Below are 15,662 nucleotides of genomic sequence, written 5' to 3'. Positions count from 1 at the left end.
AATGCAGAAGTGTTGGGGAAAATGGAAGGTGGTGCTTTTGTACAGCAAGCTGGCCTAACACAGCTACGTCTAACCTCCCAAAGAATCCTCGGTAAGTTGCCCCGCTCGTTTCCTTCTTTCTTCCAAGTGGGTGCATTTGCCCCATTTCCCACCGCAGGCAGGAGCACTGACGTTGTAGCATGGGACACAGATCTGTAACTGCCCGACACAGGCAGAGGAGCACCGGAGCACGGTGCTGCCAGCCGCAGAAGCCCCTGGGAGCTGCAGGCCCGAAGCCTGGCTTAGGCTTTCGGGTTTAAGGCCTAGACCAGACGCTCTAATAAACGCTACCATTCCCTCTCCTCACACACTTCGTTTTGGAGAAGTACATCCCCAGTCACTCTTTGCCGTTTTATTGGCGAGGCCCTCATCGCTTTTTGGGTGTATTTTTTCAGCCTTGAGAGCAGAGCCGGGGCGTAGGCCAGTGCCCCTGGCCCCACCTGAGGCGAGGCCCGCGCAGGCAGCGGTCGCCGTGCGGGGCCGAGCGGCCGGACGCCTCTGAGCCCGGCCCTTCCCCTGCGGTAGCGGAGATTTCCGCCCGGGCGGGGCGGGGCAGGGGAAACCGGTGACCCTTTGGGCTGAACTCTTGAACTCACTGGGCCGTGATGAGGCAAACCGAGCCGGCCTCGCCCCAGTCACAACACAGGCGGTGGCGGGGGAGACACTCCCCCGCCCGGCCCCCCGCTGCCACCCGTGACGCTGCCTCGCCGCCCTGCGCCCGCCCTCCCGCAACGCTCCCCTCCCCCGTCCCCGTCCCGGCTCCGCCCCGCAGCCGGGAAATCTCGCGGGGTTATGCTAAGGAGGCCGCGGCCACCGCCGCCGCCGCCACCACCGCCCGGCCCCAGCTCAGCCCCGCCCCGCCCCGCCGGTCCCCTCCCGCCCTGCGCCCTCCATCTGGGTGGGTGAGCGAGCGAGGGCGAGCGCGGGCCGCGGTGCGCGGTGGGATACCGGCGGTATATAGCCTATCCTCGGCGCGGCGGTAGCTGAAGGGGGCCAGGCGGGAGCGGGGTATGAAGATGGCGGACGCCAAGCAGAAGCGGAACGAGCAACTGAAGCGCTGGATCGGCTCCGAGACCGACCTGGAGCCGCCCGTGGTCAAGCGTAAAAAGACCAAGGTGAAGTTCGACGACGGCGCCGTCTTCCTGGCCGCCTGCTCCAGCGGGGACACCGAGGAGGTGCTGCGGCTGCTGGAGCGGGGCGCCGACATCAACTACGCCAATGTGGACGGGCTCACCGCGCTCCACCAGGTCGGTGCGGAGCCGTTCCCGCCGGGGGGGTGGGGGGGGTCTGGCCGAGCTTGGCGGCCAGACCAGGTCTGGGGCAGGCAGGGAAGGGGGGGCGAGGCCAGCCGGCGAAGTGCCCCCCCGCCGGGGGAGGAGGAGGAGGAAGGGGAAGGGGCCGGAGGCGGCTGCTCTCCCCTCCGCTGGGGGGTGTCGGGGCGGGGAGGGGCCGGCAGCACAGGGCGGGAGGTGGTGGCGACCGGGGTCAGGCTCCGAGGCGGAGGGGCGGCCCGGACCGGCTGGGCTGAAGGGGGCGAGAGGCAGGGTCCCCCCTTCTCGCAGGCCGGGTGTCGGAAGGGGGCGGCTGGGCCTCTCCTTCGGCGGGGAGGAGGTGCCGGTGACCCTCTTTTGCTTTCCCCGCTCGCCTCGCTTCCCCTGTTGGCAGCGCCTCCTTCGGGGGGAGCGGGCCCTGCCCCGAGCTGTCGGGAGTGGGGGGGACGGGACAGGTGCCCCTCGGCGGAGGGGTGGTGGCCGGCAGGTGAGGGGGGCGGGCTCGCCCCGGGGTCGCTTCCCCCTGCTGCCTCTGGCCCGGGACCCCGGTAGCACTTCCCTGTTTCCCCCCGATCTCTCAGCAGTTGAGCCGATTAAACCCCGCTCGTGTGTGCCTGTGGAGAGACGGATCATCTCCGGTTTCTAAGGGGAACCAGTGTTTTGTTCCTAATATAGAAACGTGTATCAATAACAGGCTGCTTGCTTTCTTTAGTGGCGGCTTCTGCCGCAGTGTGAAAGCTGAACTTTCAGGGGAGCAGGGCCCTTACAGTTTTCTTTTTCGTGCGTTGGAGAGCAGTGAAAAAACCGAATCCATATTGCTTTGTTCTGGTGTGGGTGTGTGGGAGGGGGGTTGGTGCCGGGGGAGATAACTTTCACTTGGGTCAGGGGGGGAATGGAAGGGAAACTGGCTGTGAAGTTTCCTCAAAATGGATGCTTTGTGCATGTTGAACTTCATAGCAGTCTGATTGGAATCTCAAAACGTTAGCCAAATAAGGAAAGGCTGTGGCAATCCAGAGATAATGCGGGTTTGCCTGAATAGTTTTTGTTTCTCTAGAAGGCCAAAAGCTTGCACACAATATTAGATTTGCTGGATATCCAAAAAGCAAAAAAAAAAATCTTTGACAGGCTAGCTTCTTGTACGTATGCTTAGAAGTTGTCTGGCAGTTAAAAAAAAAAAAAATCTTAATGATTATGAGATGTAGGTTGATCAAGTAGAAATCTTCCCAGAATGGTTAGGTAAGGTATTTAGGACATTGTTGTTATACAGTACTTCTCTTCAATTTACCACCTCATTTTAGTTTAATATATTTTATCCATTCTATATGGATTTTTCAAGGCTCTGAGTCTCTACAAATACATAAGTTGCTTCATAGTACTGGATAGAATCCCCTCCTGAACATAAGATGTGAAATTTTACTACTCTCTACTTTATTTCCTGTGTATAAATTGTCACTTGCTCCCCTGTAAAAAGGTATTGGTTTACTTTCGGTTGTGAACTGAACTGGAAGAATGAATGTGTGTTGTGGTTAAGCCTGTCAGCATGTTACTGCAGCATGGTTACTTGACTTCAGGCTAGCTGGTCACGTCGTAGTGAGGTTTTTTGTATTTATCCTTCTCTAATCAGGCTATGATTGCTTTGTGGTTCCAGGAGTTCTGCATTATAAGTTGTGCCTTAACTGGTTAGATCGTTGGGTCTGCAAGTTACTGTACTTCAGTGATTGGCAGGAAAGGATGACGTTTGATTTAACTCTATTGTTAGAGTAAGAGATGAATGGTGTTATCTCTCTTTGTGAAGTCCAGATGGCATTGTCAAAATTTCTGTGATAATATAACAAATTCTGAGCTTATTCTCCCGTTCTTTTTACCTGTAGTCAGGTTGCAGTTTGGAAGGGCAAAGGCTAAGGGAACTGAGGTGGAGATTTACATCACTACTAAAACTCTTGCTCACTCTCTTCCTCTTCCCCTCCTGTCCTCTGGTGATACCGAAGAGCCTTTTCTGGTTTTATGATATTAAAAGCAAATAAAAAGATCAATTGTGAAGTTATAATCCTCTTGAGGCAGTCTGGTAAATTAATGTTGCTGGTTGCTATTTTAAAAAAAAAAAAAAAAAGACATATAACAAACCTCTGCCCATGACCAACCCTGAATGGTTTCACTTCATTATTATCAATAAATCTTGTTTTCCTGTAATATCTCATACAAAAGGTGCAAATCATACATGATGCAGTCTATAACATTAATTCAGTTGATAAAATTTGGTGGTGGCATGAAACAAAGCTTTATCTGTTCCCAAAGGCAGCTCTTCCAAAACTTGTCATTTTTCCTGGCAGAGTTTTGACTGACTGATGTTGGTTGTATGGAAGTCCATGTTGTTGTGTTTGACTGTCATTGCTGTTGCTTTGTGCTTTTTTTTTTTTTGGTTGGTTGGTTATGGGTTTGGGTTTTTTTATTTTTGTTGTCTGTCAAGTCCCATGTAGACTTCACTGCTTCACAGGAATAAATTTATCTCAGCAAAGATAAAGTGACTGTACCTTTTTGGGGTTGTGTCCTTTTTGTCTTGCATCTAACTCTTTTGTGGTTATTGTGAAGAAATGCATGTGTCTGAAATAGCAATATAATTAAATATTTAATATACTATTCAACCTTTGTTTTTGCTGCTAGATAGGACAGTTATAGGAAGAGACTTAAGCTGTGTTTCTTTTCCACAGCCCAGGTGGTTGGAACTGATGAAGGGAAGTGCTATTAATCCTGAAATTCTGGTGAACTTCAGATCTGGTCTTTAATGGAGCATCAAGCTTTGTTGCTAAAGCCATTAGCTAAACTTTCCCTATATCGGGGGGTAGAATGCCATCAGCATCAGAAAGCTTTATGTAGAATTGTTTCTCTTAATGCACGCAGGAAAAAAAATTACAGTTGCCTTTGTAGCTCAGAGGAGGAGGGGGGAGAGCGTATATGAGGGACTCTCTTCATCTCTTGACATTACCAATGAGTGATGTTGTTTTATATTTGCATGTGCATAAATGAGTGGGCTTGAGTGCATCATATCTGAGGACATGTCACTTAAGTTTCTTTGAGTTAAAGATTTTGCAGAAGGGGGAAAAATTGTCATTAGATGGTGATTATTATTCCTGTGTGTAATGCTGGGTTCGAATGTCATTCTCTTTAAGAACTTGTTTTAGCATACGTTCAGGTCAGGCCTTCAGCACAAAGTACAAAACTGGGTATACCATTTTTCTATCTATGGGAGGTGTATGCAATGTAGGATATTGCAGCAGAGTGGTATGTATTCTGCTGCAATGTCCTGCATTATAGACTTACTGTGTGTATGCGTCTGTAAGACTAGAAAACTTAGTTTAATTTTAAACCTTAAACTTACAACCACATGTCTCTTCTGGTCGAATTTAGTGGAGGTGGAAGTTGATTGTTTTTAAATATTGCGTTCCCAGACAGTTGTCATGCAGGATGAGATCTGACTTACAGATCGTGCAGCTTTTCTAATCTGCCTTAACAATTGAAGGAGGACTTGAGAGAAAGACGAAGCCTGGAGATGAGCTGTGACCTCACAGATTCATAGTTGGTGGGGGGGGGAGGTGCGCAAGTGTCATATTCTGAAACAGTGGTAAGAAGTGACTATATACTGTTTTCAGTAAAACCTGATCTGTTTTAGGGCAGGCATTTATTCAGAGCAGGATTCAGTTCTATCACCCTGAAAGCTTAGCACCTATCTTTCCTTAGAGTTTGGAGTCTCTCCTCTCTATCCTTGCTGTCCATGAAAGAGGACTTGGTTCACTAGCTCTGATTGGAATTTATCGCTTGAGTGACTGAAAGTAGCTTGTCTAAAAGTTAGGTAGAGCTTTGTACAGGAAAGAGGAGCCCACCCTTTCTGGGCAGCACCATGGAAAGGCTGCATGTGCTGGGGAGGGACTGTGATGCGACTAGTTTCCTGGAAGGCTGGATTTCCTGTGCATGGTGCTCCCCTGGGATCGTGGGGTGTGCACTGTGGAGTACTTGCACGCTCCTGATAAAGAAGGTAGCTGAGATTAGGCTGTAGTTAGGTATGACAATTTGTGCAGCCTGCTTTTTGGCTGCCATTTTTATTTGAGTCTACTCAGACTTAGGAGGTGGTAAGCTGTTTTTGACCTCATTCTCTCTGGGTGAGGAAGGTGGGTGCTGCGGCCTCATTCCACCACATAGCATGAAAGGAGCATGTCCTGCTGTCTTGATCTGCTTCTTCCTGGGGAGAGTACTACTTTGGGGGATAAGATAAGGGAAATTATGTTGGCTGCCTGTGCATGGGGGAATCACTGAATACTGTAGGTGTTGTCATTGATGAAGGCTCAACAGCATGAGAGGCTTCTAATCCTTAGTGAGGGATTCATGTGCGCTTTTTTTTTTTGGCCTGGACAAGTACAGTTTAATTAAGCAAAGTTCCCCCAAGGCTATCTCTCTGTTGCAAATATCAGTGTTTTTCTGCATCTTTTCAAGTACTAAATTGAATATAAAGGTGAGACTGTTAAAACAACATTGTAGTTATGTATTAGTTTGCAGCCATAGCAATATACTGTGTTAAATAGAAATTTTCATTTGTTGCCACTGCTGTAGGACTCTGCTGCTTTGATCCTTCAGCAGTAATTAAGATGCTAAGAAATTCTTCACAAGTGAGTTTCACCGAACACTTATTTCTTCTAACTGTTTAAGGACAGTTATTGCTGTCTTAATGTTTCCTGTGGGTTCTGTGGGATTTATTTCTTGGATAAGAAGTACCTTCTTTTGCTGGAGTTTTGGCAATAGTTTGTGTGAAAAATTCTGTCAGGACTCCTGGTGGCATGCTTATAGTACCTGATATGGTAAAGGGTATCGCTACAGTTGTCATCGACTTGTTGCGACAACCTTTCATGCAGCAAGGAGTGATGGAAAAATGGACATAAAATCTACCAGCACTGGATCCCTTTGCCTTAGAACTTGATAGAGGGCATTAAGACTGCACTGTCGGGATCCTTTTTGATGAATGATAACACAGGTCATGTATTTGAGCTGAGGCCACAGCATGCGGAGCATGTCAAGTCATAAGAGCAAAGAACAGGTTGCTACAGTCTTAAATCTCTAGGCTGTTTGCATCATAGCAGCACCACCCAACAACCAAGGGTGAGGAAGATATGAAAGTAGCTCAAAGCTAGTAACCTCCTAGCTATGACTTCTATGCTGCCTCTTTTGAAGAGTGAAGATACTGGTGTGTGTGGTAGACTTCTTAATTTTTCAAGACTGCCAAGTAAGAGAACTTCCTTTCGTACAGAAAGGTTTGTACTCAGTTATGAAGCTGATACTCAAATCTCACTGTTCGTAGGGGAATCAGCCTCCCACTCACTGGACCCCCTAGTGCTTTCATTGTAGGTGATATACAACTGAGAATTTTGGAGTAATTTTCTCAGCTTTCATTATGTTATCTCAATTTATTTTTTTAATTCTCTATCTGTAAAACAAGGCACAGAGAAAATGAGTCCTGAAATAATTGTAATGTTGACTTCACTCAGTGATTAGACTACAGAGGCATATTTGTTTAAAATCCCCTTTGTAATAAGAGTTGGTTCTTGTGTGGGCCATAGATCTGTCCCTCCGTAGTTACAGTAGCTAGGTTCAGATTCTACAATAAGCATTTGTTAAATTCCTACTGATCTTGTCATCCTAAGACTTTTTTTTTTACCTTTTGCAATGGAGGCAAGAAGAGAAAAAAATATGATTCTTTGTAATATACTTTAATAGTGGAAATTTAAATGCTGCATTCAAAAGAACTGTATTCTGCTTCGTGTTTTGTAAAATAAACCAATAACAACCTTTTCACTTTTTAAGGTTTGTTATCTCCAAGTGTCTCTTGGCTTCTTCATGGTCTGTCAAGTTTAAACCACAGATTTCTGTCTGGTTACTTAGCAGCTTTAATTGGTATGGATATTTCTTGTACATAGCTAGAACAACCCAAGTGAATTCTAGTACATAGAAATTATTTTAAGTATTTAAAGCAAGTTTCCATGTTAGTGTAATTGGCAGATTTCTTAAACTTGTCATGGAGGAAGAGTTCTACATCCAGTGTAAGGATGAATGCAGCTGGTAGGGCTTTAGTATTTAGCAAAGCTAATGTTCAGGAACAATTTCTGCTGGTCTATAGCTATGAATTTCACTGTAGCATTAATGCTGCTTTTACAGTAAAGCTTTATTGTTTTCTGTGTGTTCTGGTGTATTCTTGGTATTGTTAGAACACTTTTTCCTTACAAATTATCAAAAGCATCTTGTAAGAGTAGATGAGATGTGCTCTTGTATGTATGAATAAAACTGATGTGAACGCTCTTGATTTGAGGCCTTTTTGATCTTGGCATTGTAGTAGCAAGCATGTTATTTTTTACCAAATTATAAATTTCAGTTTGTTAGCTAAATCTGAGGCTAGGAGACAGAAGCAGTTATTATAAATCATTAGTAGAGATACAACTTAGGTCTTCTAACTGAGGATCTGTATTCCAGGCTTAAGGGCATATGCTAAATTTTAGATGGAACAGATGGTTTGACAGGCTCTTGGCCAGTGCTTTACTTGTTTATCCCTTTGCTTGTACTCTCACTTGCTCTGTTTCTCAAAGTTGTTGCTTAGGCTAGTGAGACACTTACTGCAATCTTCTCAAAAATTGAGAGCCCGGCAAATTACTTGCCTCTTTCTGTGTAGTTGTGACTCCTGAGGCTGAGCCGACAGGATGTGGAATTCAAAGAATCATAGAATAGTTCAGGTTGGAAGACACCTTTAAAGATTATCTACTCCAACCCCTCTGCAAGAAGCAGGGACATCTTCAACCAGATCAGGTTGCTCAGAGCCCTGTCCAGCCTCACCTTGACCTTGAATGTTTCCTGGAATGGGGCATCAACTACCTCTCTGGGCAACCTGTTCCAGTGTTCCACCACCCTCACTGTAAAAAAAGTTTCTTCCTTATATCTAGTCTAAATCTACCTCCCTCTATTTTAAAACCATTACCCCTTGTCCTATGACAACAGGTCCTGCTGAAGAGTTTCTTCCCATCTTTCCTGTAAGCCCCCTTTAGGTACTGGAAGGCCGCCATAATGTTTTCCCAGAGCCTCCTCTTCTCCAGGCTGAATAAACCAAACTCTCTCAGCCTGTCCTCACAGGAGAGGTGCTCCAGCCCTCTGATCATCTTTGTGGCCTCCTCTGTTCCCTTTCCAACAGGTCCATGTCCTTCTAATGTTGGGAGCTCCAGAGCTGGACGCAGTACTCCAAGTGGGGGTCTCAGAAGAGTAGAGTAGAAGGGCAGAATGACCTCTCTCGACTGGCTGGCCATACTTCTTTTGATGCAGCTCAGGATGCGGTTGGCTTTCTAGGCTGCAAGCACACATTGGTGGCTCATGTAGAGCTTCTCATCCACCATCACTCCCCAAGTCCTTCTCCTCAGGGCTGCTGTCAATCTATTCTCCGCTCAGCCTATATTTGTGCTTGGGATTGCCATGACCCAGGTGCAGGACTTTGCACTTGGCCTTGTTGAACTTCATGAGGTTTGCACAGGCCCACCTCTCCAGCCTGTCAGGGTTCCTCTGGATGGCATCCCTCCCTTCCAGCGTGTCAACCACACCACACCACTTGGCTTGGTGTTGTAGGCAAACTTGCTGAGGGACACTTAGTTGAGGAACATGCATGTGTTCTAGCAAATGTTTATATTTTATCCAATATTATTTTCAGACAGGTTAGACTTAAACAAACTAATATGTTCTAAAAGGTATATGGGTGTAGTTTTGGACAACTGTAGTGTGAGTACACCCTTCTGGGACTTGAAAGCAAGAAATTGTAAATTACACCTTGTTACTACCACACTGTGATATCAATACAGAGTATGCACATATAGGACATGCAATGTATGAGGACATTTACCTAACAAAAGTTGTATCAGTGCTTAACAATGTATCTTTCTTCATTGATCTAGGCAACCATAAAAATGCAAACTGGAATGCAGCTGCAAGGCAGTGGAGCTGTCGGTAAGCTGGGCAGCTTCTGATGCTGCTTGACGGGTGGAGACATTCCAAGCTGCTTTACTTTCCTATGCGCATTCCTGAAATGACAGTCAATGGAAAGGATGGCATAAGAGTGGCAGCATTCCTCAGCTGTTTCCTTTCTAGTAATTTTGAGACTGTAAGGATAGAACAAGAAGGCAAAAGATGATCAGGGTACTTGGGGCTAGGGAAGAAGCATTTCTGGATATTTTTTTAAAATGCTTTCTTTTGACACGGCCAGCTTTTTTGGCAGCTTTTCTGTTTTGGTTGTTTTTTGAGAACACCGAATCAGCCACTGTGCTTATCCTGGAAACCGAAACTTTGACGACTCATTCACAAAACCAAAAATTAGAGCAATATGATGAAGTCTTTGAACAGGACTGTTTCCCATTTATGCTAGAGTGGTGTTAGCACTTACCCCATTAACAATGTATTTCTTAGACTAATGACTTCTAAAGGTCTGTTAAACAGTGAAGAGTGGAATGGGCTTTAAGAAGGTGAAACCCCTGAGAAAAAAAAAAAAACAACCACTTGACCAGCAAATGCAGCCTCATCTTGGGCCTACACGCAGAAGTAGGTTTGTCTTCAAGGCTGCAAGTAAATAGTTCCTATGCTACTGTGACTTCCAAATACTTTAATTTTACATTTGGTCTATAACTAGCACATAACCATCTGCTTTGATATGAATATCTGTAATCTGTGGTTATTAGAAGTGGTTCCAGCTCTAAAACATCCTGTCAGGGGCCAAGTCTCTGATTTGTTTTTTAAATTATTTTTTTTTTCCTTTTAAAAATCAGTTTGAAATATCCTTTGATTTCCGCCCCCCCCCCCCCCCCCCCCGATGTGGTGATTGTAATTCAGAGTCTTGAGTTCAAACTATGACAGTTTGCTTTGACATAATAATTTAGCTGGGCAATGGTGATTACTCTGCAAGTTTTAGCTCTGGGATGATTATTTATTTAGTTTTGCTGTTGCTGTATTACTATCCTGATAGTGAAGTTGGAAGAGTAACCAAAGTATCTTCTATATACATACTTGAGTATTTGAGATTTCTTGTACATCAAGGGATTACACACAAGTCTTGACCTTGTGTTGTGGATCTGAAATATATATATGTGTTTATATATATATATGTGTGTGTGTGTGTATATATACCACTTCTCATGTAAATTTAATTTTCCTCCTATTTTGCATCACTCCACAGAGTGACTGAGATGAATGTTAGCAGTGTGAAACCCGTTTGTTAATAGTTCTGCTTCAGACTTACAGGATGAACTTACTTAACAGTATTTTTCTTAAAATATTACACTGGAATTGAGTATTTGTTTAAGGCAAAATAACGATATCTTCATCTGGTAACAAACGTGAACGCAGCTGACAAGTGTGTATACTGATGTATGTGTGTGGTCAATGCTACTTTCTGAAACACTTAACTTGGATGCAGCTTTCACTGAGAAGCCACATTCCTCTGTCAAATCCAGGATCCTTGTGGGCCCCTTTTGAAACCAAAATACCATGTCAGACTTCTGGCTTTGAAACTTTTGGCTTATTGATGTCCTGAAATTTGCTTTAGCATTCTTGATTGAAAACCTATGCTTCCGTTACCAAAGTGGAAAAAATATTTTAAAGCTGCAAAGCATGTCATCCCAAGTTTTAACAAAAATGTTGTTGCTTGCAGTATGTCCGCAAATACATGCAGTTATACTTGAATGCGTAGGCTTAATTAAATGAATAATCTTAATTAAATCAACGAGAGTTTTCTGAAAGTGTACCCCCTCATCCTAGAAATGAAACAGTCCAAAGCTATTTGTATTATTTCCCTTATCAATCTTAATTTTGACAGCCTTCCTTGTATTCTTTGAAGTGTAAGTAACCCTGCTTACTGTTGTTGCAGCATTAAGTTATTTTTTTTTTAAGTCTGGTTACAGAAAGTCAACAACTCCTAAACTTGTTTTACTAACCTGTTCTTTGGAAGTATTTTTCAAATCAAGCTGGTGCTGAGCTTGCTGCGAACTTGCACAAAAATGAATTGCCTTAGGTTTTAATCAAAGTGAAAAGTGAAGATTGGGGTGACAGCATTGTACCTGTGGACCAAATTGGGACTCATGTTGTTAAGTAATAATTTCATTTCTGTCAAACCATATAAAGCATTGTTTTTGGAAAGCTTACTGAACCTCACAGTTTGCTACCACTTTTGTTCAGCTACTGCGACTTGAATTATTTTAGGTTGTAATGATAAAGATTTTTTTTTTTTTTTTTTCATAGGAGTCTGCATTTTGTCTCCTGCTAGTGAATCTCTGGACATGGCTTTCTGGTCACTCATTTTCTACTTGCTTGCAGACAACCCAGCCAAAATGCTTGGCATTTGTGTCTCTGTATAGCTGTGCTGGTATGCGTGTAATAGTGGTACTGACTGCTAATACTTGTATGTCACAGTGCTTACCGGTATTTGTAGGCTTAGGAAGAGAAACAACTTCCCTCATCTCTGTAAAGGAGAACTTAACAGATCTTAACACTTGTAATATACTTGTGAAATACTGAAGAAGGCCACTGACAACTATATGGTTGTCCTCTGTTTTAGTTGAGCTGCCCTCAAGATTGATTTTATGTGAGATAACTTCTTCATAATATTTTTACCTGCAATTTGCAATATCATATCTTACCCGCAGTCTGCCTGGCTTTGGCCTGATCTGTCAAATGTGTCTTCAAAGAAAGCTCATGGAGTTATTGTATGACTAAGTTTTACCTATAGCTGTAGGTAATATATAGCAGTGGTGACTTAAAACTAGTGTTTCAGAGGAGAATAAAGAACAACTTAGTATGAATGCTGGAAGATACATTGCATATTTCATAAGTGTTTTATCAGTTATTTACCCATGTAAAAAGGTGTGAGAGTGGAGAACTCTTTCCCAATTGTTTCTCAGCAATTGAAAAGTATGCTGTACTCCATAATATAGTAAAAATGTGTCAATTGTAATTACATCACTGCATTTACAAGCTCAAGTGGCGCTTGGATTTTTAGAACACCTCTGTTTGTTGAAAGATTTGACTGCTGCAAATAAATAATACTAGAAATGTTGCACTTGATGCTTTTTGTTTTGGTATATAAATAGCTTCAGGTATAAAGATCATGAATGTAAAACTGGAGGGAGTAGGATCTAAATTAACTTATAGTAGCTTGTGAAAATAAAATCTAGGTTAGAAGAGCTGCAGTTGGGATCCAGGAAGAGGCTGCTTTGAGAAACTTGTGCTTTGGCAACATACAGCAGTGCTGGATGCAACAGCAGATACTGATGTGAAGTATGGAAACACAGGCAACCCCTGGCTGCTTGATATAGGAATTCTTGTTTAAAAAAGATACTACTTTTCTGAAAGCAGGATGAGAAGTGTAGGGGGACTTTATCATTTCCCTAATTTCCCCTAGAGAGTTCTTGAATTATATTATCCTAGTGCTAAACTCTATATGTAGTTATCCTTCATTTAAAACTAGTAATTCCTGGCTAATTCCTTGCCAATGGGCTAACTTTGTGTCAATGAACAGCAATGATAATCTGATTTCATAAGACTGTAGTATCTGGAAACCATGTGCTGTGCTGGTGTTTAAGCAGTGTGAAAGACAATACTGTATCTTGATGAGATTACTCTATAAAAGCCAAATGCAGACTAGGCTTTTTTTTCTTTTTTTTTCCCCCAGTAGAGGAGACTGAGCTTTGTGTAGTGATAATTGTAGCTAATTGACTACCACTAATTGGGAAAAAATATTTAGTGTCAGATACTCGGTTTACGTGATGGTGTGGTAGATTACTTCTGCCTTTTTGGTAGTACCAGCATGTCAGATATAACCCTTCCATTTTCATGAAGGAGAATGTGCAGGAGAAGGTATTTATGTCACTGGGAATAAAAGCCCATTTCCATTTAGTTGTACCTCTCCCTTTTTTTATCGTGCAATTCTTCTGTGGCAGCTTGAGATACTGCTTTTTATATTTTTTTTTTTAAACTCATAATTGCTAGAGTCCATTCAGTATATCTAAATTCTTAAACAGTATTTTTCCCCACAGTCCCTAGAAAAGCAAAGCTGTACTATATTAACAGATGAGAGTATACGACAGATGATGGAATTTCTGTTTGGAGAAACGTGCATCCTAGACTTGAAGTGCTAAGTCATTCTGTGGTACTGTCTGAGAGACTGTTTTATTTATCTTCTTGCTAATTACAAGCTAGCTGGTATTCAGGTTCATTTTGTTGCTTTTGGCCTTGTTTAAAGCTAGAGGCTTCCCCAAAGTATCTGCATGTCACATTGCCTTCAGTAAGAACTTCATGCTCAACCATGTCATTTCCCTTCTCCCTTCAAGAAAAACTACTGCCCTGAACAAGCTTTATTAAAGATGAGTACAAATATTTAATATGGTTTTGAGTACAGTTGAATACCGTTCTTGAGTAAAACGACTACTGGAGTTCTGAGTTTTTTCCTAATCAACATTTACAGTTTGCAATTCATAAAGATCTAGTAAAGTAAACATGAAACCTAAGTAGCAGCTGCAACATTCAGTACCTGCTTATATTTGGTAAGATGATTGGAGGCCTATAATTGATTAGCCAGTCACTTTAAGTAGTTGACTTATTTTGTGTTTACAAAATTGAGATTTATACGTATGAACTCAATTTCTCCAATTTGAGAAGTGTGTTGTGTCCAGAAGGCTATAGTAGCTGCTGCTTCCTGATGCAAAGTGCTGTTAATTAGACTACTGTTCTGAACCTCCCAATTTCTGCCTAGGATTACAGATTTCCTATTGAAATTCAACTATGTCTACTGTAACCATTTGGTGACTTAAATTTTCTCCTGATTCTAGCATAATCGTCCATCCTGTCACTATGGCAGAAATGGTACGGTAACCCGAGAAGATGCTCGTCTCCATATTCAGTGCAACAGAGGAAAGAAAAAAAAAAATTACACACAACTCTGAATGAGGAGGGCACACTGCATTGGGTGAAGTTTTTTTATTTTGTTGTAGTAGACAGATTGACTGGATGACACATTTGGAGGGATTCAAATAAATTTAAATTTAATCTGTGTAGTCTGGTCCCCATCGGGGCTAAACTACGACAAACTGTCATCTGTTTTTCCTGCAAGAAGCCTACCCATGTGAGAATGGCTGTACCTGTGAACAAGTTCCCATAACTTTCTGGAGCCTAATCATTAGTAGGTTCTCTGGCACAAGGAACATGGAAGTAGGGGAGTTTCTGGGTGTGTATGGAGTGGTTCCTGAGGGGAAAATCAACTGTTGGGTGTCAATTTCAGTCTGACTTATAAAAACTTTACAAAAGCTAGTGAAGCCTACTAAAACAAAATACTTAATTAATAAGACTGCAGATTTTAAAAGCTGTTGATGCTATTAAGTATTCGGTATGTATACTGGATTAAAACATGGAAACAAGAAAATTCTGGCATGGAAAAACTTAAATGGAAAACTATCTTTAATAAGACTACTATCATGTAAGTTTGGTGGTTTTGGTTTTTTTTTTTTTTTCTCAAAATATGATGTATAAATAAAAAGCATTAGTAAAAGCTGAAGGCATGCAAACTGTGAGGATTCAAAAAAAGACCAAACAGTGCTTAAAAGTAACTTTGTGTTAAGCCTTGTTGGCATCACAGCTGTAGATTCTTCAGTGACATAGTTTATCATTAACTATACAGAGATACAACTCAAGCGTTTGAAGAGCTGGTGTGTGATTTCCCTCTTTCTGGAGATCCTCCAGGGACTTTGTATCTTGGCAGCTGTTTGCTTACCTGCACATACGCTAACAAGTTCTTAGTCTTTTCGGGACAGACTCTTGTGGCTGTGTTTGAAAGGTTTTGGTGTTTTAATTTCTTTCTTCTAGGATTTTAAGCACTTTTCATTTCTTCTCTAAAATTATCTAATATTAGTTTCTATAGCCAAGTTAAATGGCTTAAATGTGGGGAAATTTTCTTGGTCATTTTTCCCTGTTCATTTTACTTTGTCGTATGTCACTGCTGATAGTGTATTTGATAACATACTTTGCATTCTATTAATACTTGGAAGGTGTTTATGTAGAATTTAAACAAATAACAGCCCAAGTCAACTGATTCAGACTTCTCTATTGCAATTTAAACTACAGATACTACCTGGGTATTAAAACAACTTAAACCTTAAACCAGAACCTTTAAATTTTGAAACAAAGATGGTTTAAAATCTTGATTTCAGATGTTTGGCAGTTGAGCTCATGTGATACGTTGTAAAACTGAGGAGTTTCACTTAACTAGGAATTACATCACTAACTTTTTTATCGATACACTTT

At 42.4% G+C, this 15,662-nt stretch overlaps 1 protein-coding gene across 9 annotated transcripts in view; it reads left to right on the top strand.

Annotated features, from left to right (window-relative positions):
• The first annotated feature begins 848 nt into the window (after window positions 1–848).
• The window catches only part of PPP1R12A (protein phosphatase 1 regulatory subunit 12A), a 124,411-nt gene continuing 109,597 nt past the window's right edge, over window positions 849–15,662 (top strand). For 8 of the 9 annotated variants that reach the window (XM_086749791.1, XM_086749826.1, XM_086749808.1 and 5 more), the window contains exon 1: window positions 849–1,286. In XM_086749791.1, coding sequence (XP_086605917.1) covers window positions 1,050–1,286 — 237 coding nt within the window. In that variant the 5' untranslated portion in view covers window positions 849–1,049. The remainder of the gene's footprint in view (window positions 1,287–15,662) is intronic. The other variant, XM_086749852.1, reaches the window with a different exon arrangement.

The sequence above is a fragment of the Chlamydotis macqueenii genome, chromosome 1, assembly GCF_036417535.1.
Source record: "Chlamydotis macqueenii isolate bChlMac1 chromosome 1, bChlMac1.mat, whole genome shotgun sequence".
NCBI lineage: Eukaryota > Metazoa > Chordata > Aves > Otidiformes > Otididae > Chlamydotis > Chlamydotis macqueenii.
Note: the sequence above shows the minus strand (reverse complement) of the source record. Positions and strands in the feature narration are given on the sequence as shown.